Source organism: Rhipicephalus sanguineus, chromosome 7, assembly GCF_013339695.2.
Source record: "Rhipicephalus sanguineus isolate Rsan-2018 chromosome 7, BIME_Rsan_1.4, whole genome shotgun sequence".
NCBI lineage: Eukaryota > Metazoa > Arthropoda > Arachnida > Ixodida > Ixodidae > Rhipicephalus > Rhipicephalus sanguineus.
Window position 1 is genome coordinate 117,977,078 of NC_051182.1, and position 23,320 is coordinate 118,000,397.

The window sequence follows — 23,320 nt, forward strand, 5'->3', positions numbered from 1 at the left end:
CGTTTCTCCTCTTGTGCTCACGTCGTAGCCTGCTGGAACCCTTCGCATTGTCAGAATATTTCAATCGTTGATGACGCACACAAATTATGCAAAACCCCGCAAATATGACGAACGTGGAACGGGCTATTCTCTCTGATGACACAACAGCTCCGTATAAGCAACACTTGAAAATCAGTTCCGCGGAAGTCCGCAAGGTGGCGGAAGGGTTAAGAAAGGGAAAATAGACAACCACCCATTTGTAGCACGAAGCCACAAGGAAATCCAACGGATTTCTCAAACATAAAGTCTCTTAGTCGCCGAAAAGTTCGTCCTGGTCCGGGGCGGTCGCTCTACCAATTGAGCTAACCAGGAAGCTAGCAATTGGCAGCGCGAGGGCGAATTCATCGACAACTCGAAGAAACTGGACACATATTGAAAATCAGTTCCGCGGAAGTCCGCAAGGTGGCGGAAGGGTTAAGAAAGGGAAAATAGACAACCACCCATTTGTAGCACGAAGCCACAAGGAAATCCAACGGATTTCTCAAACATAAAGCCTCTTAGTCGCCGAAAAGTTCGTCCTGGTCCGGGGCGGTCGCTCTACCAATTGAGCTAACCAGGAAGCTAGCAATTGGCAGCGCGAGGGCGAATTCATCGACAACTCGAAGAAACTGGACACATATTGAAAATCAGTTCTGCGGAAGTCCGCAAGGTGGCGGAAGGGTTAAGAAAGGGAAAATAGACAACCACCCATTTGTAGCACGAAGCCACAAGGAAATCCAACGGATTTCTCAAACATAAAGCCTCTTAGTCGCCGAAAAGTTCGTCCTGGTCCGGGGCGGTCGCTCTACCAATTGAGCTAACCAGGAAGCTAGCAATTGGCAGCGCGAGGGCGAATTCATCGACAACTCGAAGAAACTGGACACATATTGAAAATCAGTTCCGCGGAAGTCCGCAAGGTGGCGGAAGGGTTAAGAAAGGGAAAATAGACAACCACCCATTTGTAGCACGAAGCCACAAGGAAATCCAACGGATTTCTCAAACATAAAGCCTCTTAGTCGCCGAAAAGTTCGTCCTGGTCCGGGGCGGTCGCTCTACCAATTGAGCTAACCAGGAAGCTAGCAATTGGCAGCGCGAGGGCGAATTCATCGACAACTCGAAGAAACTGGACACATATTGAAAATCAGTTCCGTGGAAGTCCGCAAGGTGGCGGAAGGGTTAAGAAAGGGAAAATAGACAACCACCCATTTGTAGCACGAAGCCACAAGGAAATCCAACGGATTTCTCAAACATAAAGCCTCTTAGTCGCCGAAAAGTTCGTCCTGGTCCGGGGCGGTCGCTCTACCAATTGAGCTAACCAGGAAGCTAGAAAGTGGCAGCGCGAGGGCGAATTCATCGACAACTCGAAGAAACTGGACACATATTGAAAATAAGTTCTGCGGAAGTCCGCAAGGTGGCGGAAAGGTGAAGAAAAGGAAAATAGACAACCACCCATTTGTGGCACGAAGCTGCTGTTGTCTGTTGTCGATGAATTCGCCCTCGCGCTGCCAATTGCTAGCTTCCTGGTTAGCTCAATTGGCAGAGCGACGGCCCCGGAAAGGCGTTGGTCCCGGGTTCTAACCCGGGACCAGGACGAATTTTCCGGCGACTAAGAGGCTTTATTTTTGATAAGCAACACTTGTAGGCAGGGAGTGGCGTACCGATAATCGATGTAATAAAATAAAAAAAATGATGCTTAATGTTTATTAGGCAGGAAGAAACGGCGATTTATTTAACTTAATGGCCACGCGCTTCTTCCAGTCTGTTCGTTGTCTCTGAATCCAGCTTTTATCCAAAAGTAGGCAGGCTTGGAAGAGAAGAACCTGAAAAAAAAAAGAAAAAGAAAACATCGTTCTTCATTTCCAATGGTGTTGAGGTCAGTGAAAAACGTTCGTCCCCCGTGAACTGTCGCAAACGTCGACCAGAAACGAGGCTTTTAGTTTTTTTAACCATTTTTTTTCTATCTTTATAACGACTGTGACGATAAAACGACTCTGACAATAAGGCAATGCGAAAAGTGCGCAGTGTATCTTCATCACAGAACATTGCTGTCACCACCGTGTTCATGACAGCTTAACCGAATTGGGCAAGCTTTACAGTTTTATAAAGTCATGATAACTTTACTTTGGTAATTTTGTGGTGAACAGGTAGGCCCAGACACACTCTTTAAGCGTCTTTCATAGCTGATGGGTTGGATTAAGACGTCAGAACCTAATACATTTAACTACCGCGGTAATATAGTGGTTATGGCGCTTGACTGCTGACCCGAAGGTCACGAGATCGAATCCCGGCCGCGGAGAAGCCACATTTCGATATACGGAAAAGAGGTCCGTGCGCTTAGATTTAGGTCACGTTAAAGAATACCAGACAGTTGAAATTTCCGGAGCCCTCCACTATGGTGTCTCTCATAATCATATATCGTGGTTTTGGGACGTAAAACCACAACAATTACTGTTAATAAATTGATAACGAGACATTTAAAAACACACTTCGTCCGACTCGTTAGCTGGTGAAGCCTTTCCTGAAGGATAAATCAACAAAAAGAATAGCTTTAGTTGTATCTTGAAAAGATGCAGCTCTGCCAACCAATGCCAGGGCTCATAGCTTATGATTCCTTTTTGAAAACACTCTCTTGCCTGGCTTCTTAAGACCACCCACGCTCTGCAATGGATACCTATGGCTGACGAAAAGCTTGGCCCAATCACAAAGTAATTGCAGTCTATCAGTCCCTAATCATGTCACGAGACTACCACTACAGTGTTGACTCGAATACTAGCAGCTCTCGTTACCATTGGATGATAGTATTAAGCGGTGGCAAAACTATGCATGCTTAATGCCAGCCTAATGTTCGCTAATGTTGCCGAGCTCTGGCTTATATTGGCTAAGGTGGCTGACTGATCGATAATGATGGCTGTCGGATCCGCTGTAGTAACACCTACAACGGCTTCATTCCATGAGAACCCAATGATTCAATAAATTATAATTTGTGGGGTTTTACGTGCCAAGACAACCATATCGTTATGAGGCACGCCTAGTGGAGGGCTCTGGAAATTTCGGCTATCTAGGGTTCTTTGACGTGAACTGACGTCGCATGGTACACGGGCCTCTAGCATTTATTCGCCTCTATCGAAATGCGACCGCAGCGCGGCCGGGATCGAGCCCGCGACTTTCGGGTCAGCAGCCGAGCACCGTAAACACTGCACCACTGCGGCGGTCAATCCAATAATTCAGTACACTACCAATATTTAACATGGTACACTTACATTGGATACCGAGTGCTGTCTGTAGCGACGTCCGAATGCCAATCAGAGCCAGTTGAAGAAATATGTTGCTTGACCCGGCAGAGCTGACCGCTTGCAACAGCGGGCAGACGAAGCTCTGGGCGGCTGTTGCAAACTGGCTTGCCGGAAGTTGACGAAGCAGGCACTGGAATGTACGAAAGCGACGAAATATTTATTGCCTCGGCAGTTACAGTTGCAAATTTCGATAGCACACCGGAAGTAGTAGGGCGCCGTCCGCGCAGGATTTTACCGCAAGATTTTGTAACAGCTGAGCTGTAAATTGCACATCTGGTTGATTTTGGTGGCGTCCTATGACATGACAAATCTTGGCGGAATGTGACGTGATTGTGGCGTCATGAGATGACGTCACCACTTGATTTTCTTGCATCACTTGTGGTGACGCCGACGCCGCGGAACGGCACGCCGACGGTTAAAAATTTTCGCGTTTGATGAAACATCTAGGGCTTTTGCCTAAATAAGAAAGGATAGTTCACTTACGGCAATGGCTTGGAAGTCAGACTGGATCATGCTTGTCTGCAAGAGAAACAAGATTTCACACGAAAGCATTCTGCGAGTTGCGGTCGCGGCAAAGAACACAAAATAGGGGCAGGTGATCGCCAGTCTTGGCAGGGAATACAAAGGGAGAGAAAGGTAAAGGGAAGGCAGGGAGAATCACCAGGTTACACCAGGTTTGCTATCCTGCACGGGGAAGGAAAGCAAGAACGAATAACGCGGGCGCACACATATCAGCTCTCGCCGCGCGTAGCCAGAAGCTCCCAAACTGCAAGCTGTTATAGAAAACGATTCACAACTGCGACTTTCTTAGATTAAGTCGACTGCAATCGATGGTGTTAAAGTGACACTAAAAGCAAATATTAAGTCGACTTTGATTGTTGAAATAGTGGTCCAGAAGCCTTGTAGTGCCACTTTTGTGCCAAGGAAGTGTTTATTTTGAAATAAAATCCCGTTTCAGCAGTCCGCATCGCGTTAGCGCACTTCAAATCACCCGCCTGAGAGCGGTCTTTCTGACGTCCATGCTGCCATGCCCAACGTTGCCCGCCTTTACTGCGCGGCCGCCGACATAAGTAGCAGCATAGCGAAAGTAGCGGGAGCCACAGCAGCAACAACGGCCATCGAAGCCATCGAAGCTTGCCGCAGTCGCCACAATGGATGTCGACGGTGAACCTGACAACGAGATATTGGCTCGCGACGCTGGGCTGCAATACATCGACTTGAGCCCCGATGATCGCGGTATGCTGCGGAGGGCTCGTAGTGCCGGCGTCGTTGCGTACTACGACAGCAGCCTCGGCAGCGACTCTCTACGCGCGCCGTTCCCCGTCGCAACGCCAAACAGGTTCTTTTAGATGCGAAGCATCTCTTGCTCGGGAGTATGTCCTGCAGTGGGCTAGTCCGCACTCACACTACGCATGCGCAGGAGGCGAACCGGCCAAGCGGGTTTTCTCTGGGCTGCTGCCCGCAGGAAAGCCGGACAAGTCGGCGGGGGAGCAGGAAGGCGGCGCGGTGTACTTCCAGGGGGGGGGGGGGGGCGTTTGAGGCGCGGCTGCTTGTCTCGCTCTCCTGCTGTGGGGGCGCGAACGGGTTTTAAAGACGATAGTCTTTCTTGGATAAGTTAAACGCAGAAATTTTGGTTTGTCTGTCTGTCACCCGATTCCGCCAACCGGCCAAAGTTGAACGACTTGCCGAAGGGCCAGCCATGTTGTACTGCTGACTAGGTTCATATTTGTGTACATTGTCGATCAAAAAGCAAACATTACGCATATCTGAGGCGCAACATTCCTAGGTAAGTATTAGGTGGTGTGTTCCTTTAATAGAAGATACATAGATACGCAATTCTAAAGACCCTAGTTTCTTAAGCTGCGCTGATAATGCAGCTGTGCTGAAAATGCGACGCAATGCACGCAGACGAACGCTCTCTATCACGGAGGAAGGAAAGAACCTCCTCCGTACCCTCTGCACAACATGGCTTCCGAGATGGCAGGCGCGCGGCGGGTTTCGCGCCCGCCATCTCGAAGGCCATGTGCACAAACTCATGTTTCCCGACGTATTGCCAGATGGTGCCCATAGCTCACGCAGCGCTAATCGCGGCGACATTTCGGCGACAAGCACGCAGATACGCGGCCAATTTTTGTCCTGCTGTGTACAGCATTCCTCCCGGTTGCTGCTGCTTGCGGGCTCCAGAAGCGGGTTTTGAGGAGAGGGTTTCTGGCTCTCCGGGTGCCTTTGTGACGAGGCCGAGGTCGGTAGCATGCCCGACGAACACCAACGGAACGCGATCGTGCAAGTGCTCCGGCTTCGCATCGCCTCATGGTCCCCTTTTTTTCCACGAATCAAACAGAAATGAACAAGTAGCATTTTATTACGTCTCCTGATGCACGGAAAGTTCTTTTTTTATTGCAGCTAGTTTGATTACGAGTGATTAATTTTAGTCGGACGCTCTCACGTCATCGGGATCATTTCCAAAATGTCCCACTCTTGGCGCACGTCGTGTGATACATTTAGCTTAATTTCTCGGTAAGTAGGGCACTGCTGTTGATAATATTGCCGTTTTAGACGTTCTCATACATTGAACTTTCACTGTGTCCTAAATTGTTATTTGTCTTTAGTGTCCCTTTAAAGAAGGATTGCAAAGACTAGCTCCACTGGCTACTATTGCTTCATTTCTTTTTTGTACAGCAGTTTAATGCATTACTAAAGCTGAAAGTTCTACAGGACGCGAAACCTATGTTAAAAAAAAACAGCAATCTCATGAGACTTTATTTCTTTTCAGCAAGTTGCCTTGCTGACACATGCTGAGAAGCTTACCGTGGTCGGTGATCCAGCCGTGCACGTCATCAGTATGTCACCGGTGCACTGCGTGCATCAATGTCAACAGGTATGAGTTCGTGGGAACATCATCATGCCGATTTTTGTGACGTGATAATGAGAGAGTCAACTTCTGCTAAATTATTTACAAGAGTGAAAAGAAATCGAGAATGAACTTAAGAACTTCATGGACATTCATCGAATAAAGGATGTAGAACGGTTCCTGAAAGTGAGGGTAAACACAGTAACCAACTAGCCCACACAGCTACGCTAATAGGCTGTTGAAACGTTCTACTGAATTGTTTATACAGTTTTAAGACGGCGTAACTCGGCATTTGGCTTAATGGAACACGTCAGCGACAGTGACCTGTGATCGCATGAAGTGTCCATGAAGTGTCCGAATATACCCTCGAACTTTTGTTGCACATAATAATAATAAACTATTTTCTCTCACAAAAGGAATACAAGCAGAACATTAAAACAACGCTGGTCTTAAACTGATGCGATGTGTATCTCTCTCTTCGGGGCATCTTAAAGGGACTGACTATCGATTTTTCTCTGCCAAGCTTTTTTTTACGGCGCACTGAAAAGCTCCTCCTCGGTGGCGGTTAAACCTGCAGCGCTTGGTTGATTCCAAAAGCACGCGGATATTTTGTAAGCAGGATTTTTGTACCTGAAAAGCCGCGATGATAAGCGATAGCGATGCCGATAGCCGTCCTCACAAACTGGTCATTACTCTCAACGTTCTGCTTTCACAGGAGTGAGTACGACTGTGGTTAACCACCCTTTCACATTTTAAAATATTTTTAAGTATAAAAAGAAGGCAGAATAAGTTTTCCGAATGCTCGTCGTCACGTGAAGTCCCTTTAACGAATCACGGGCCAGGTGCTCTTGGTACTTGTCCAGCTCGTAGGCAGGTGCCGCTAGTACTACAAGTAACAACTTTCATGCTGCCTATAGTGAACTATATTGGTTCTAGTTCACTATAATGCTGCCTGACCATGAGTGTCGGATCATACGCCAAGCGAAGGTGGCGCCACAGTTATGCTCAGAATAAATTAAGGCGTATATGCACATTTTTAATGAAAAAATATTAGAATGCAAAAGTGGACTGCATTTCAACACTAAGATAGAGACCATTAACCGCGTACAGCATTAAAAAGTCCCGTGATAGAAATCATAGGCATCTTCGCTTTTTTGTCGCGCAAGAGTAAATTTTTGTGGTATTTTTGAAGGAATAAAAATGTAAATCCGTGTTCAATGAGAAAAACAGGTTTCGTTTTAGCCAATGCAATATACAGTCTTTCCACTTGTGGGGTTATCTCAATTAGTGTTGGGAGTGGTTGTCGGTCCCGTTAACGCGATTTAAACACAAGGTTAACGTGCCATATTTACACGATTGTAAGTCGACTCGAATGCTGGTCGACACCCCCCCCCCCAAATCCCCTAAAATCACAGGGTAAAACACAAAAGCTGCAGCACATTTCTTTAAAAATTTTTCACGATGTCGCTGAAGAAAACAAACTCGAATTCTTGTGCGCAACGGTGGTTTTACGGCAGTTATTCAAAGCTACGCAGGCAAGCTAGCTTTGCAGCAACACGCGGGGATCATTTTTACATAATTTTCCGCGAATCGTTGCTAAGGGAGCGGGTTATACACGAGAAAATACGGTATATGTAACCGGTAGAGCCGGAAAGTAATGTCGTAACCATGCCACAGCGTGCCTGATTTCTCGCTTGTTTTGGTTTTGGATGCAAGTCACCTTACAACCGCAACTAGTTTCGATTGTAGGTCGACTTCCCACCTTCGGATTTCAAGTTTAGATAAAATGGGTCGGCATATAATCGTGTAAACACGGTATGTTCCTTGCCGAGACGCACACTGCTCAGGTTGCCGCCCATGGCAGACAGGGCGATGTTGATCGAGCCATTGCAGGAGTCGTTCCTGACGAGGGAGCCCATGCCGAGTCCTCCTAAACCGCCCGTGTTGAGGAGGCTACCTAGGTTGGCACCACCTAGAAATGGAAGGGTTAGACTAGAATACAGATCCGTCATAATATAAAGAGAAAGTAAAACAAAGTGTCGTATGTAGAAATGCAACATCGATGACGTTTGCCCCGCCGCACAGGAATTTCTTGTTGATTTGAAGCGATTGAATATATCATTCATTTTGTTTTGAGCAAAACTGCATTAATGTTGGCAAGTCGTGACTCCAATGGCGTAAATCAAGGGGGGAGGGTTAGGTTGGGGGGACACACCATTGCAAGTGTCCTCTCCCTGAGATTTATCTTTAAAACATAGCCTGATGACTATGCTAGTCGAGTGGATATTTTGATCCCCTAGGTGGTCATTACTAATTCTGTAAAGAACGTTTCGTAGTCAACTTTTTTAAACGTATGTTTGTGTTTTTGTTGGTAACTCTGCTCAATACCCTAATCTCAGTAAGACTGTACTGAAATTGCCACTGCCGCTCGACCGGTTTCCGAGAATACTAAAAAGCTCAGTGCAACAGTCAAAACGAGTCTGACGAAATCCCGTCTCGTCGGGGACAAACATAGTAAAATACAAGAAAAACGCCGACCAACGTAAAAAGCACAAAAATGTCGACGTTCCGGCTACCGTACGTCTTCTTGAAATTTTTGTGCCTTTTACCTTGGTCGGCGTTTTCGTTTTATTACAGCACAGTACTATTACAGCAGGTGGGAACCTATGCTCGTTTTACTTATTTCGAAGCATGATTTGAATTTTTATATCATTAAAATAAAACCTGCATTACAAAATAAAATGGCCGCCATCACATTATGTGTATCCCCCCTCGTGAGTTTTCTGCATTTACGCCACTGAAACGAACACTGACCCTACGAAAAGCAACCCTACCATAGAAATTGGGCAAACCCAAGGAGGTTTAAATTGGACAAACCCGACTACCCACCATTGCACTGCTACAAAAATTAAGGGAACACACAGAGGCGGCGAACACCAACGTATATGCCACACTAATTAGGCGAACCCCACAACTCACAACTGGTCCTCTAAAATGTCGCGAAACATAGACTGTGGCAAAAAGATGCACGATGCTCAAATGGAATACTTTAAAAGAGCATATGTTAAATTCAAAAGAGACCTGCTGCACCTTTCTGTACTTTTCATGAGAATTCTGCACTTTTGCATGCATTTCTGTACTTTTAATAAAAGATCTGTGTCACCTCCGTGCATAGGTCGACAAACTCACTCATGAGTCAACTCACTCAGACTCACTCAGACTCAGATCGAGCCGTGAGTCTGAGTCTGAGTGAGTCTGGATGAGTAATATTTTAGTGGGCTTGAGTCCGAGTGAGTCTGCTTGAGAAACATTTTAGTGAGTCTGAGTCCGGGTGAGTCCGGTAGAGGGAAATTTTGATGAGTCTGAGTCCGAGTGAGCCCTAGCGCAAAATATTTTTCTGGGGTGAGTCTGAGTGAAGTTCACTATTCTTTGCCGACCTATTGTTCGATCTACACAACCAGCATTACTATCAGCCTTGTGTCGGCGCACGTTTATACTCCCGCCGACTCGCACATACTTCAAAGCACTAGCGTTCATACGCCAGCTCAATATTTGCTAGAGAGGCGTGTATTACGTAGAACGAAGGGGGGGGGAGGCAGGTTGGCCTCCCCCCGGAACCTCTTTCACAGGAAGTTCATGATAAAAATATCTCGTGTCAGTCACCACTTTCAATAAAAATGTTCTTACTAGATTGTAACCACTGTTAACTCATAATCGAAGGTTCGAGGTCAAAAGGAGCCAAGTAGAACACCAATTATGCGAGATATTGGTGTTAAAGAGCATTGACACCATGGTCAAAAACGACAATTATACGCTAACCGACCCACGAGTCCACTCACTCAGACTCAGATAGGGCCGTGAGTCTGAGTCTGAGTGAGTCCGAGTGAGTAATATTTTGGTGAGCTTGAGTCCGAGTGAGTCCGAGTGAGTCCGGCTGAGAAAAATTTCAGTGAGTCTGAGTCCAAGTGAGTAGTCCACTTGAGGAAAATTTTGGTGAGTCTGAGTCCGAGTGAGCCCTAAGGGCAAAATGTATTTCATGAGTGAGTCTGAGTGAGCTCCACATTTTCTGCCGACCTATGCCTCTGTGCCGTGTGCTACATATCTTCGCTGGTCGTTCACCTTCACACAGTGGAATGGCCCATTAAATTGTTTCTTACACCGGTCGCATAATATTGATAACGTTTCGATAATTGTGTTCGTGAAGATTTTTTTATGTGTTTTTTATTCTTCATAGTCGACGAATATCTCCATTGCAGGTTATGATGCCGATCGTGCAGGTCACAACAGCAATAAGTTGCGCGACGGAGTTCCAGAACAAGTTTTATGTGACAGCTCTGGTTAGCAAAGAGATGGAAGATGCACGCAAAACGGAGCCGGCCCAGCTTCAGGAACATGCTATCACATAGCGGAGAGTATAAATACATCATAGTCGCTTACGACCCATAAGAAAAAAGTTGGCCGCGTATCTGCGTGCTTCGCTGCAAATGTCGTCTAAAGACGATAGAAGAGGCGCTGCGTGAGATATGGACGCCATCTGGCAATACGTCGGGAAACACGAGTGCTGTGTTGCGGGCTGGTACTCCCGGCGCAGCGGCAGGCGAAGACCGGCGGTGACCAACGCGACCGGTGGGGACGCCGGCCAGCCCGAACACGCTGTTTGGCGCGATGCGCCGAAGGAGAAGAAACGTCCGCACTCAACGAGTACTCTCCACACACTCTTTTATTTACACGTCGCCTGGTTAAAACAGCAATGCCAGAGCGGCGCCCCCTGTCATTCGTACAATGCAATACTGAACCGAAACCGAAACACAACATGAGCTTGTGCAGAGGGCACGGAGGAAGACAAGTTTCAGCGCAGTCGCATTTTCAGCGCAGCTTAAGAAACTAGGGTTGTAACATTGTAGGGCGAGTAGGGCCAGAAGGACCGTCACGACGAAAACCTGCCTCCTCAGTCGTATTCGCCTGGAACGTTGGTGTGGCTTCGCGTTCCCTCCTCCACTCCTGGCCTTTCCACAAAGCTACTGCCTAAGTACGAAGGCCCCTACCGCGTCCTACGTCAAGCATCCCCAGTTAACTATATGATTGAGCCTGTTCAATCATCTACGGGCCGCCTTCGTCGCGGCCGCGAGACTGTTCACGTCGATCGACTGAAGCCGCATTATGACCCACCAGCTGTACCTGTTCCTTAGGTCGCCAGGATGGCTCCTTTTCCGCGGGGGAGTGATTTGTAACATGGTACGGCGCAGACAAGAACGCCTGCGAAAGAAGAAGACGAAGACGGTGGCTGTTGGCGCTCGCGCTTGCTCGGCTTGGAGCGCTGATCGCTTCAGCTGTGGCAATCTTTTAATAAACGCGTTACTGTCTCAACGTTAAACGCATACCATCAAGGTCTTTAAAATTGCGTATCTATGTATTTTCTGTTAAAGGAACACACCGCCTAATGCTTACCTAGTGATGTTGCGCCTCAGATATGCGAAATGTTTGCTTTTTGATCAAAAATGTACACAAGTATGAACCTAGTCAGCCGTTCACGATGGCTGGCCCTTGGGCAAGTGGTTCAACTTTGGCCGAGTGGTTGAATCGAGGGACGTGCCGACAAACAGAAAGACAGACAGAAAGACAGACAGAAGGACAGACAGAAAGACAGACCAAAATTTCTGCGTTTAAGTTCCCCAAGAAAGACTATCGTCTTTAAAAAACCCCTCCCTACCCCCGTTTATACGTGACAGATTTCCTTCTAGAAAGTGTTTGTAGTAAGCGTCTTTATCAAGTGAGCTGGTGGGGGGGGGGGGGGGGGACAACAGGGTAATGTCATGGGTATATAAATAGGCATGCGCAGGTTTCTCTATTGGGGGGGGGGGAGTTTTACCGCAGCCACAACCCCCCTCCCCCCCCCCACCCCCACCCTATGGTTAAACGAGTCTAAGAGAAAAGGAGCTCCGCAATACATGCAAAAATGAAGCGATGGCGTGCTTCCCACAAGGGCCTGCCATTGGTCCCTGGTTTTCCGGGAATAAAGGTGACAAGTAAACAGTTCTTTGAATGCAACACCAAGAGTCCTTCATCGCCGTTATCGCCAAGAAAAATGCGTAGCCGTAAGCCAGCGCATTAAAAAATGACGTGAAAGGAACGAGTGAGTTAAGGTATAGGGAAGAATTGGCGCCCCCCTCCTTTATCTCCATGGGGGGGGGGGGGGGCTCCTGCCCCCCTCGTGCGCATGCGTATGGGTTTACATGTCGCTATATCTTACCTGGAACGTAGCGGCTCACTGTTATCACAAGCAGGGGCAGCAGAGTATCGATGATTCCTTGAGGCGAACCATTGGCGACGATTCCCTGGATGGCGCACTGCGAAGAAGACATGACTGTGCGTTAGGATTCAGAACCTAGAATTCAGTGCAAGCTCGGCGCACAGCAGATCAGCAGCGCAACTGTATACCCCGTGTATCCCTTAGCGCTCCAAGCTTTTCAGGGACGACGACAAAGACAGTGGGCCTCTGCCGTGGTCCCAGTGAAGTGAAATGAAAGACTGCGTATTGTGGATTGCAGCTGGGAAACTACGGGACAAATAAAGGAAGTCTAAACAGGACGGAAGTTCGGGAGAAGGTGGACGCTTGAAGACACGGCTATTTCTGAACACGTTGTGTCGCTGGAGGCGACGTTTCGACGAATGGTCTTCTCTTTTTCAAGACAGCAACGGCCTTGAAATAGACAAGGCCACTTGCCGAAACGTTGCCTCCAGCGAAATCCCCCTCTTCAGAAATATTGATGAAATGATGGAAAGTCTGTGATTAAATGAAACTTGACGTCATTGTCCGACAGCAATACTGACTGACTGTAATGACTGGCTCACTGACTGGACTGATTGGACTGACTGAGACATGACTTAACTGGGCGGGGCTTCACTTGATTGGCCTGATCAACCTGAGTGACCGGATTTAGCTACAATAAGTGACACCTGGCAACGAGAGATGCCGCATATAGGGGGAGGGCTGTTGAAGTTTCTGAAAGAGTTGTCAGCTATTTTATGCAAACCACGATTTTAGCGACAATGTGTAGCCGATCGGCTGTCATACGTAGAGTAGTCGTATGTATAATATTATAGTATATATATATGACCGTAGCGGCTCTACATATGATATGAGAGTAGAGAAGCTACAGTCACGTAATATCACCGAGAAATCTTGTTGCAACAACATCGCGGCCGCATTTTCGATGAAGGCGAAAATACTTGAGGCCCGTGTACCTACTGTAGGTGCACGTTAAAAGAACGCCAGGTGGTCGAAATTTCCGGAGCCCTCCACCGTACGGCGTCTCTCATAATCATATCGTGGCTTTGGGACGTTAAACCACAACAATTATTATTAATATATTATTACACGTCGTTTCGCTTGCTGCGTGCGCACGGTTCTTTCGCTCGAAGTACGGTTGGGAGCGCTGAAATACGCTAGCACATGAGAGCAGTCACATGGTTTCATTTCATATTTGGGGCCTTTCTTTAAACGCTCGAAGAAATCACCGGAATGTACGTTGCCACAAAGAATATGATGGGTCGTTTTGGAATGCCCTCTACAACGTAACGAAACGCTCTTGGCCCTAAAGCGAATATACTTTGCGTAATTGTTGTTTGTTAATTAACTAATTAAACGCCATGTAAAAATACCGCAACAAGTGCCGAATGATGACAAACCATAGGTTGTTGGTTTCGTTCAGTTGCGGCTAACAACTTTATCTTAAACGTCCTCGGTCCATGTTACGTGGAACACCATGCATATATATCTGCCTAGCCGAATACGAGCAGGTCTACTGGTGCTAGAGCTGTTGGTATTTTTATAATCGCCCCGGCGGTAACAGTGCCATCCTGGTGCTATTAAATGGTACCATGTAACTTTATGCGGAACCATGTAAAGTGACGTCACGCACGTAACATAAGCACCTCAGTTTCAAACGCATGTTTGGTAACACGAACGCGTTTACCAAATCAGCACTACCACAAGCCATCCGTATGTCGAATGATCTTCCTGATCCTATCATTCCTGATAGTAACCCTTTCACGTTTCGACACAAACCTGACGTGCTCTTTCTTACAACCGCGTCGTAAGATTGTTTTATCGCTTAACTTTGAAGCTTTACTTATTTTTACGAGGTGTTGCATTTTCATTTTCCTAATATGGTGTAATCTGCTGTTGTATGTGCTGTTGTATTTCGCTAACGTACTGCATTGTTAATTTTCTTGCCTCGTATTTTTCTCGGTTGCTATTGTTTACTTGAATTGTAAACCTGTTCCTTGCAAGTTTACTTGTGATTTCATTGTAACCCCTTCACTCAATGTCATTGGGACTGTAAGGTATTTTTCAATGAATGAATGAATGAATGAATGAATGAATGAATGAATGAATGAATGAATGAATGAATGAATGAATGGCCAACATCGAGAGGATAATAGTTTACAGCTTGAGCCGACAAATGTCAACGACATCAATCACTGCATGTATTTTTCCCGAATGTAAGAAGCACGTGCTACTAGTTAAAGCTTGGGGGAAAAGAGTAGCATAAAAAAAGAGCAATATCCCTAGACAAGTGTATTCATGCATGCCAAATAGTTTCATAAGGTTGTTTGTATCATAGTGCCGTGAAGAGAGAGTAAAATAAACAATGCCTCAGTAAGAATTTAGGAATGACGGACGTTGTCCGACTTACTCTCGTTATTGTAGCGATGGCTTGGGCCGAGGCACTTGCCTGAAGAGAAAAAAGAAAAGTTATGAAGTGGAGAAGGCGTTTAAGGCACGCAATACATTCACAGAGAAATAAAGAAGGCAGCAAGAAAAAAAAATTACCGCCAGGACTGCGCGGAACACGCAGCGCAGTCACGGAAAGCTAAAGGATCGGCCTTTCTAGAACCCGTAGTAAATTCTCTTGGGGTAACTACTGCAAGTAGAATTGCAAAGTGCCCACTACGCCATAAATCATCATAATATTTGGTAGGAAAGCACCCACTATGCCTGTATTCACCATCCTGCGGAGAAGCGAGGTACTCACTATACACATCTCTAAGGCATTATGTGCACTTTGTTGTTGCTGCGGCTGATGACAATGAATAAGTATGCCTGAGCCCTTTGTAATGGGTGGGAAGCTTTAAAAGATCCACTAGTTGCGCAATTGCCATTGTGTGACGCCTGGTTGTTACTTTATTCTAATACCACGCTATATTACATCTGTTAACGAAATTCCTCGCCTGATATAATGTCTGTATAGGGTCTTTTTGCGACAAATTTTCAAGCGCTAGTGTGGCTCTGTAATAGAACGCTCAAGTGCTACTGGCAGTGCCTGGTTTCAAATCCCGCTTGATCTTCGATATCTTTTTTTCCTCATCGGGCGCGATTGCGGTTACGGACAACCGCAGCGGCAGCGGCGGCGGCGGACAACTGCGTCACCAAAAATCGGCCGTTGTTGCGATCTCATAGCAGCTTTCGCTGTAAAAAAGGCCATACTTACATTGCTGCTGCCACAGAAGTTTGTAGAACTGCCGATACACTGGAGGAGAAAGAGGAAAAGCAAGAAAAAACAAGTGCTGTTTCACTTCAAAAACGCCGAAAGAATCAACACCAATGATCGTTATCATTACTATAGCCTATCTTATGTCTTAATAAAGTTCTTTGACTGACGGACTGATCATGTGCACTGCAGAGCGAGGGCCTCTCTCACTGATCTCCATTTTACCCTACCTTGTGAGAGCTTATTGAGTCATCCCCGTGAACTTCTTAATTCTGTCCCTCCATCTAATTCTCTGCCCTTCCAAGCACTTCCGGTCGAGCCCTCACTTTCGGTTTTCCGAACATTCATAAAAATCGTTCTAGAAAGCAGAAGATGATGCTGGTTCAAGTTAAGAGTTATACTGGATACATAATGATATCGGAGCATAAGTTACTTCAGATATGATCCTAGTAATTCGCCGGATATTTAGTGAAAATTGATTGAATGAGTTTATTGAAAGAGGAGACGCTTTTGTGACCAGCTGAGATCGTTGCGGCGCCTGGCGGAACAGATCTCAATCACGTGCCTCTTTCTACGTGGACTCTGAGATCCGCCTTGGCAGCGCGACGAGATAGAAAGTTAACCCAAAGAATACACCAGCGCACACGAACGCCGACGGGCGAGTGCCACTACAAATACCGGAGACAAGGATCAGGGTCATCTCCAAAAAAATAGTTTTTTGGTGCCGTGGTTTCACGTTTGCTACAAGCTTTAAGGACGAAGTGATACGTCATGTTTCCTCTTTGTGTGTTCTGCAGGTAAACAGGTGCGTTTAAATTGCGTTCTGATCACTTACGTTGCCGATGCCCAGTATGTTAGTGAGTGTGATGTTGATGCACGAAGCTGGAAAGAAATACCGAAAATACAATTTAAAAAGTACCAGCAACAATGATTGCAGTTCCTATCTAAGACGTCGTTCACGCAGCGCAGAAGCAGATACAGTACGGATGGAAAGAAAGAGACTAGGGGTAGGTCACGTTTTTTGTAATCTTTTTTTTTTTCCACAAATTCTACTGCCGCACGCTTCGTGGCCGATCCCCCATAGTGGGTTGAGCCGTTTCCCTAGGACCCAACCGACCAACCAACGTTCGGCTTTTGTTCGGTTTATGAACGTTCGGTCGTGGCTCGCGTCGCGATTGGCCAGAAACCAATTCGACAACTACGGCGGCGTTCTGTCAAAGCGTAAGATGTAGAACCGTACGTTCGAAATCCGAACAGTCGCCGAATACTTACTTTTAAAACATATTTTCTTGCCCTAAATCACCCGAACGCTTCACGGGAACGAGGGCTGAGAGCAAATTTGCGCATGCAGAGTTGACACAAGGTTCTCTATCTTTTTTTTAATAGCGAGGCTGTTTAAGCTGTCGGTAACTTTTGCTCCGTCGTGAAAAAACTATCGTCATCATTAACCAGCACGCGCTCTCTTCATTCTCTTTACAATGAAGCTGTTTAAGCTACCGGTTACTTGTGCTCCATCGCGCAAAACTCCTTGAGTGGGTATGCGGCGCAGGAATTGAACATAGCCCACTACAGTGTACAGCAGGTGCTAGTGTCAAACGAAAACGTGAAAAATACAGAGCGAGAGACAAAAGTGACAGAAAGAAAGAGAAGAGAAAAATAGAGAGAAATAAAGGGAATAAATACATAAAAAAGACATAAAAGCTTAGACAGAGAGTGAGACAGAAAGAGATAGAAAGAAAGAGGAAAGAAACATACAAAAACAGAGATACAATGAACAGAGAGAAAGAGAAAGAAAGAAAACAAGAAAGGAAGAAAGAAAATAAAATGAAAAATATTGGCCGCGCATCTGCGTGCTTCGCTGCGAATGTCCTCTAAAGGCGATAGAAGAGGCGCTGCGTGAGATATGAACGCCATCTGGCAATACGTCGGGAAACCTGAATGCTGTGTTGCTGGCTGGTTGTCCCGGCGCAGCAGCAGGCGAAGACCGGCATTGACGAACGCGACCGGCGGGGACGCCAGCCAGCCCGAACACGCGGTTTGGCGCAAAGCGCCGAAGCAGAAGAAACGTCCGCACTCAACGAGTACTCTCCACACCCTCTTTTATATTCACGTCGCCTGGGTAAAAGCAGGAATGCCAGAGCGGCGCCCCATGGAATTCGTACAGTGCAATACTGAACCGAAACCGAAACACAACAATGAGCTCGTGCAGAGGGCACGGAGGAAGCCAAGTTTCGGCGCAGTCGCATTTTCAGCGCAGCTTAAGAAACTAGGGTCTCTAGAATTACGTATCTATGTATTTTCTATTAAAGGAACACACCACCTAATACTTACCTAGTGATGTTGCGCCTCAGATATGCGTAATGTTTGCTTTTTGATCAACAATGTACACAAGTATGAACCTAGTCAGCCGTTCACGATGGCTGGCCCTTGGGCAAGTGGTTCAACTTTGGCCGAGTGGCTGAACCGAGGGACGTGCCGACAAACAGACAGAAAGACAGACCAAGATTTCTAAATGTTCGTAACGTCCTACGATGAAATAAACTTTTTCTAAACAAAAATTTCTGTGTTTAAGTTCCCCAAGAAAGACTATCGTCTGTAAAATTACACCATCTCCCGCTAAAGGGGACCATGAGGCGATGCGAAGCCGGAGTGCTTGCACGAACGCGTTCCGTCGGCGTTCGTTGGGCATGCTACCGACCTCGCTCAGATTGTTATCGAAGCAAAGTCGGTCGCACACGTTGCAGCTGTGCCCGAAGCTCCGGTCGAGGAATTCGCGCTGGAACCGGGCGTCGGCACCGTCGAATCCCGGGCGTAGAAGTTGTCTTGCGAGGCGTTCTGCACGGGCGTTGGACTCGCGTTGTATGTCCGCAGCCGACGCGTTGGCTCGACGCTGACGCTTGGCTTCGACGTCGGCGTTGCGTACGGCGGGGCTTGCTTGCCGACGCTGCCGTTGCGTTTCGGCATGTCGAGCCCACGTTTCATCCGTAGCAGTTTCCTGCCGACGTTGGCGTTTGCGCTGGGCTTCCCTAGCCCGGAGTCCGCTTGCCGACGTTTAAGTTGCGCTTCGGCGCGTCGAGCCTTCCGCTGCTCCACCCGCTGCTCCGCGATCTCGGCAGGCGTTAAGTGGAGAGGGGGAGTAGAGAGGAGGTTTGTGGAGAGGGTTTGCGCATGCACAGTAAGGGTGGTCACGCCGCACACCACCACCAGACTGAACTCCGCCATAAGATGCTTCGCATCTAAAAGAAAGGCCGCCGAGCTCCGCTCCTCCTTCAGACTTGGCACCACTAGTGCCAAGCTGGCATAATTTTTTTCTTTGAACACGAAAGTGTATTATACCGGGCTTCTCGAGGATTGACTGGCGTCACTTCGATCACGGTAATATCTGAATGCTACCAAATAAGACCCTTTCGCTGTTTACAAACAAGGCTGCTGGACGACTTCCGGTTTTGTGCGCCGGAGTAGCCGAGCAGCGTTGGCGAGGAACAAAAGCCATAGCGAGTAACCGGCACATTTTCAACACTTTTCTCCCTGTGTCTGGCCAAATATTTTATATGAATATTTACCTAAGCTGCACACACAACATTATAAGAGTTAGTCCTTCACTTTAAGCGCCTTCTTTTTACCTGAAAGCGGAAAATGAGTCTTTCCTTACTCTGGCACAACTCCAAAAGCACGCTTTCTGCTTCGGCATTAGAGAGTGATAATTGAAGTGACCGGAAGTTTCTTGGGTGCAACACCTGCTTCTGCTATCGCAATCTTGAAACCGGCCGAAAAGGCGATACAAGCGTGCCCCCACCTCTAGCGTCATTGGATCCAAGTCTATATCGCAAGATATCGCGGATGCCGCCTTACGCATCCTTCAAAAATGTGATTGCTCGGTCGGTTGCCTTTAATAACATGTTGTGTGTAATTACTGTTCGTTGTAGTTTTTACGAAGGTATGTTATGAAAAGTTTAGCCGCTTCTTGCGACTTTTATGAGGTACTTGATAATGGTTCAGCCGAAAGAAAAAAAAAATCTTACAAGGTCCCTGATAAATTCGCTTTAAGACGTCTCGAAGGCAAAGAGCATACGGTGTGGCTATTTTACCGCCCTCTTTATATCAAACAAACGCTTATTTTTTTTCTAAAAGTCACGCCAACGCCGCAAACACGAAGTGAACGCGAAGCTCCCGGGTGGTCACGTGACTTCTTTTCTTCACAACTCATAGCATCTTCCAGTCATTGAGAGCATAGAGTTTCCTGCAATGTTTACAAGAGGGAACTCTGGCGCTGCGATCGTTCATCCACCAAGAGAATGATGGGTAGTACATGGATTTGCCTAATCTTCATGCATGCGGCTTAGAGCGTACTTGTGGCCTTGTTTATGGTTGTGTTTTGGCTTTTCTTTCGGTCAGGAGAATGGATCGTTGTGAACTTCACGAGGCGATTTGAAATGGTGAGCTTAAAAAGCTCAAGGCGGTGAAGTTGAACTGCTGAACGTTTGCTGAACTTCGTCTTGCGACAAAGCGGCTACAGGCCACATGGAGCTAAACGGAGCCGAAAGAACTAAGCTTAGAGAAATCCGTGTGCTACCCATCATTCCCATGCTGGCTGAAGCGCCACGCGTTGCAGCGCCCCTAGATACTAGTGCCAGATTTCCCCTAGTGAATTAATAGGAACCTCTATGATTGAGAGTACTTGCCATATAAACGAAACCTTGTGGACGGTAGGACGCGATGAGGGTACATAAACCGTTATCACGTTGTCCGTCCGGTACACAGAATGTATAAGATTACGCCGCAACGCTGACTTTCAACTGAAACTTATTTACAAAGGAACCCGAAGTACACATGTAGAAAAATTTTTATGTGTTCCGTGTTCTTCAACTTCCGCTCAAGTCCGAGGTTCTCTTCGCCCTCCTGTCGGTCTTTGATCCACCTCTGCGATGTGGAGACAATGCGGAATCCCAACTAGCTCGTACTCACAGTTTGAGTCCGTTATTTAAATACAATATTTAAGGGGTTAGAAAGGGACGCAGATATTCTGTTGGTGAATTAAAGCTGGCGATCGGAGCCACGCGTTTACCAAAGCTTTATGGACAATCTACACATAATTAAAAAATATATACGTGGGCCTATAGTTAGTTCATGTTGATTCCGAGTACGTGCTCGCTTAAAGGGGCACTGACACGACAATTTCCATTTGTTATTTTCTTGAGTCAAGAGACAGACAAAGTCCTCAAGAGCCCAGAAAATGTGCTGCAAAGCGTGAATGAACCCTCAAAAAGTAATTACAGTGTGTTTTTAAAAGCTAGTTTCGGTTCCTACTGCACCCTGACGTCCCAACACGTGACCAGTGTGTGGCACGATCCCGGTGTGCCACCTCCTGGCTACGCTACTGCTATTATGTACCTGCCATGTGTTTGAGTAAACTCAACTCACCAACTCAACCCAGGAACAACAACGGTTACGTTAACAAGCAGCTTTGTTTCCTTTATGCGGGCTCTCTCAGCTATGTTTAGCAAATCCAGGACCAGTGCAAGCTGCAACAATGTGCGGTTACTGGACAAATGCGGTGTTTGGTCATCTGCACACTTTCGCTAATAACGCTATGTTTGTGAATCAGTGACATTGTTGGTCTTCTGCAGTGGCTAATAAAAGTAAAACTAACAAAAAAGAGACCTCAAAGGATCACGAATGTTGTATATTTTTTGTCTATTTGAAGTTTATGCGTCACACTCCGAATTAAGGCCTGGTAATGGAAGCCGCAAGTGATTACCAACTCGAATATTACAACAGAACTTGCCATCAGGACAGCAGAAACTCCAATTGTTATAACATAATAATTATTGTGGTTTGTGGTCCCAAAACCACGATAGGATTATGAGAGACACTGTAGTGGAGGGCTCCGGAAATTTCGACCACCTGGGATTCTCTAACGTGCACCTAAATCTAAGCACAAGGGCCTCAAGCATTTTCGCCTCCATCGAAAATGCGGCCGCGATGTTGTTGCAACAAGATTTCTCCGTATATAGTTACCACAGGTCCTGATGCAGTGACAGACCTTCCTTGTGTGCAAGAGACATCTTTTTTTCCGTTGGGACGTGAGAAATGAAGTCTGTCTTCGGCTCTCTGTTTACAACAGAGAGCCGAAGTTCTACAGTAAATGTTCGTAGTACCGCAGAAAAATATCTTCACAAAGCAGGCAGCGAATTGTCAGGACAGAGCGGTTTCTGAAATATCGCCGCAAATTTGTTGTAGCGCTACAGAAACCTGTTTACACAAAAGACACCCAACAGAGCCTCACGACAGAAGGCACGGTAACAACAGCATGCCATGTCCCAAAATGCGAAAAGACATCAGAATTCTTTGTGTATTCCGTTGTGATTTCTGACTGAGCGGATAGACCGGAAAAATTAACATGCAGGGAACGTGGTGTTTTGCTTTTCTTTGGCGATACTTGTCGAGACTTAGCGAGATTCCACGAGACATGTTCCCGTAGAACGCTTCGCCTTAAAAGTGTACTTCCTATACCTATATGGTGAAGTAGCGCACTTTGGACGGGGACAAAGGGCACAAGAAGGACACGACACTTGCCACTCATGCATATACTCACGCGCTGAGGCAGCGGCTCCCGACGCTGCGATGGCCACGACCAGAACGGCGGCCATAACCTTGGTACAACTCATGGTTGACTCTTTTCGCTTGGTGACTGCGTCACTTACACGTTACCAGGGCGTTATCTGAACTGAGATCGCGCGGTACCTTTCTATTTAACCGAAATCATCTATTGCCTATCCGGATGCGGTGACGTGAGCGCAGATGTCTTTCCGAGTCCGGGTGGAGATTTTTTTGTATATTTTTGTTATTATCGATTTTTTTTCAATCCATGTATTTGTATGGGATCTGCGCACACAGCGTGGGGAGTCATTACATGCGTATCCGTTTTTTTTTTTTTGCAGTAGCATCATTTATAAACATGCCCACACGGGGGAATAATTGTTGACGTTCTAGGAACGCAGGGAAAAATATTAACAGGCGGGGGCGGTGCGTTTACGTCCACGAAAGCTGCGACACCGCGAAAAACAGAGGAAGTGAGTGATCGAGCTTCTGTTATTTGATTTTATTTTTTATTTTATTTTATGCGCGCGTGTTTGCAATCTGTGTGACGCGCCGATTTCATTTTGTACTTAATAACCCGCCCGTTTTATCACAGCGAGAAGTCTTGCATGCGCTGCTGTGTTTGCGGCCATATTGGCCAGGGCGATGCAGGAAAGGCACCTGCGTGTGCCGTGCTCGCAGAAGCGAAAAGTAAACCCGTTGTCATACCGGATGTGAAGAGAGCGCCGCTTACAAAACGCGGCCGAGGAACAATTAACGACCGACCGACATGCCGAGTGCCGTGGCAGCAATATAATACCGGTAATAAACGAGCGAGCAGTCAAAGTATCCGGCGCAGTTGTTGATAGCAGTACACGTGCAGGATGCGTTTAAGTAGCAAGAGCTATTAACAATAAAATTGTTTGCCCCTTGACGCTAACAATGAGCACCGTAGTGTGCATGGTTAAGGGACCGTACACTTCGCGTTGAGCCTAAATTTTCGCATAAGTTCATAAAAAAAAGTAGTTCTCGCCCTGTCTGGAAAATCCCCGGGGAAAACGCAGCTTGGCGTGCGCGTGCATGAC

At 46.8% G+C, this 23,320-nt stretch overlaps 1 protein-coding gene across 1 annotated transcript; it reads right to left on the bottom strand.

The window, feature by feature from the left end:
* Window positions 1-1,778: 1,778 nt before the first annotated feature.
* LOC119400867 (uncharacterized) lies at window positions 1,779-22,381 on the bottom strand. The gene is made up of 10 exons (XM_037667771.2): window positions 22,252-22,381; window positions 16,492-16,538; window positions 15,657-15,695; window positions 14,862-14,900; window positions 12,413-12,509; window positions 8,001-8,134; window positions 6,120-6,167; window positions 3,795-3,830; window positions 3,279-3,441; window positions 1,779-1,838 (listed from the first exon to the last, which is right to left on the bottom strand). The coding sequence occupies exons 1-10, from the start codon at window positions 22,322-22,324 to the stop codon at window positions 1,804-1,806; spliced, it is 711 nt and encodes a 236-aa protein (XP_037523699.1). The 5' UTR covers window positions 22,325-22,381; the 3' UTR covers window positions 1,779-1,803.
* Window positions 22,382-23,320: the final 939 nt, after the last annotated feature.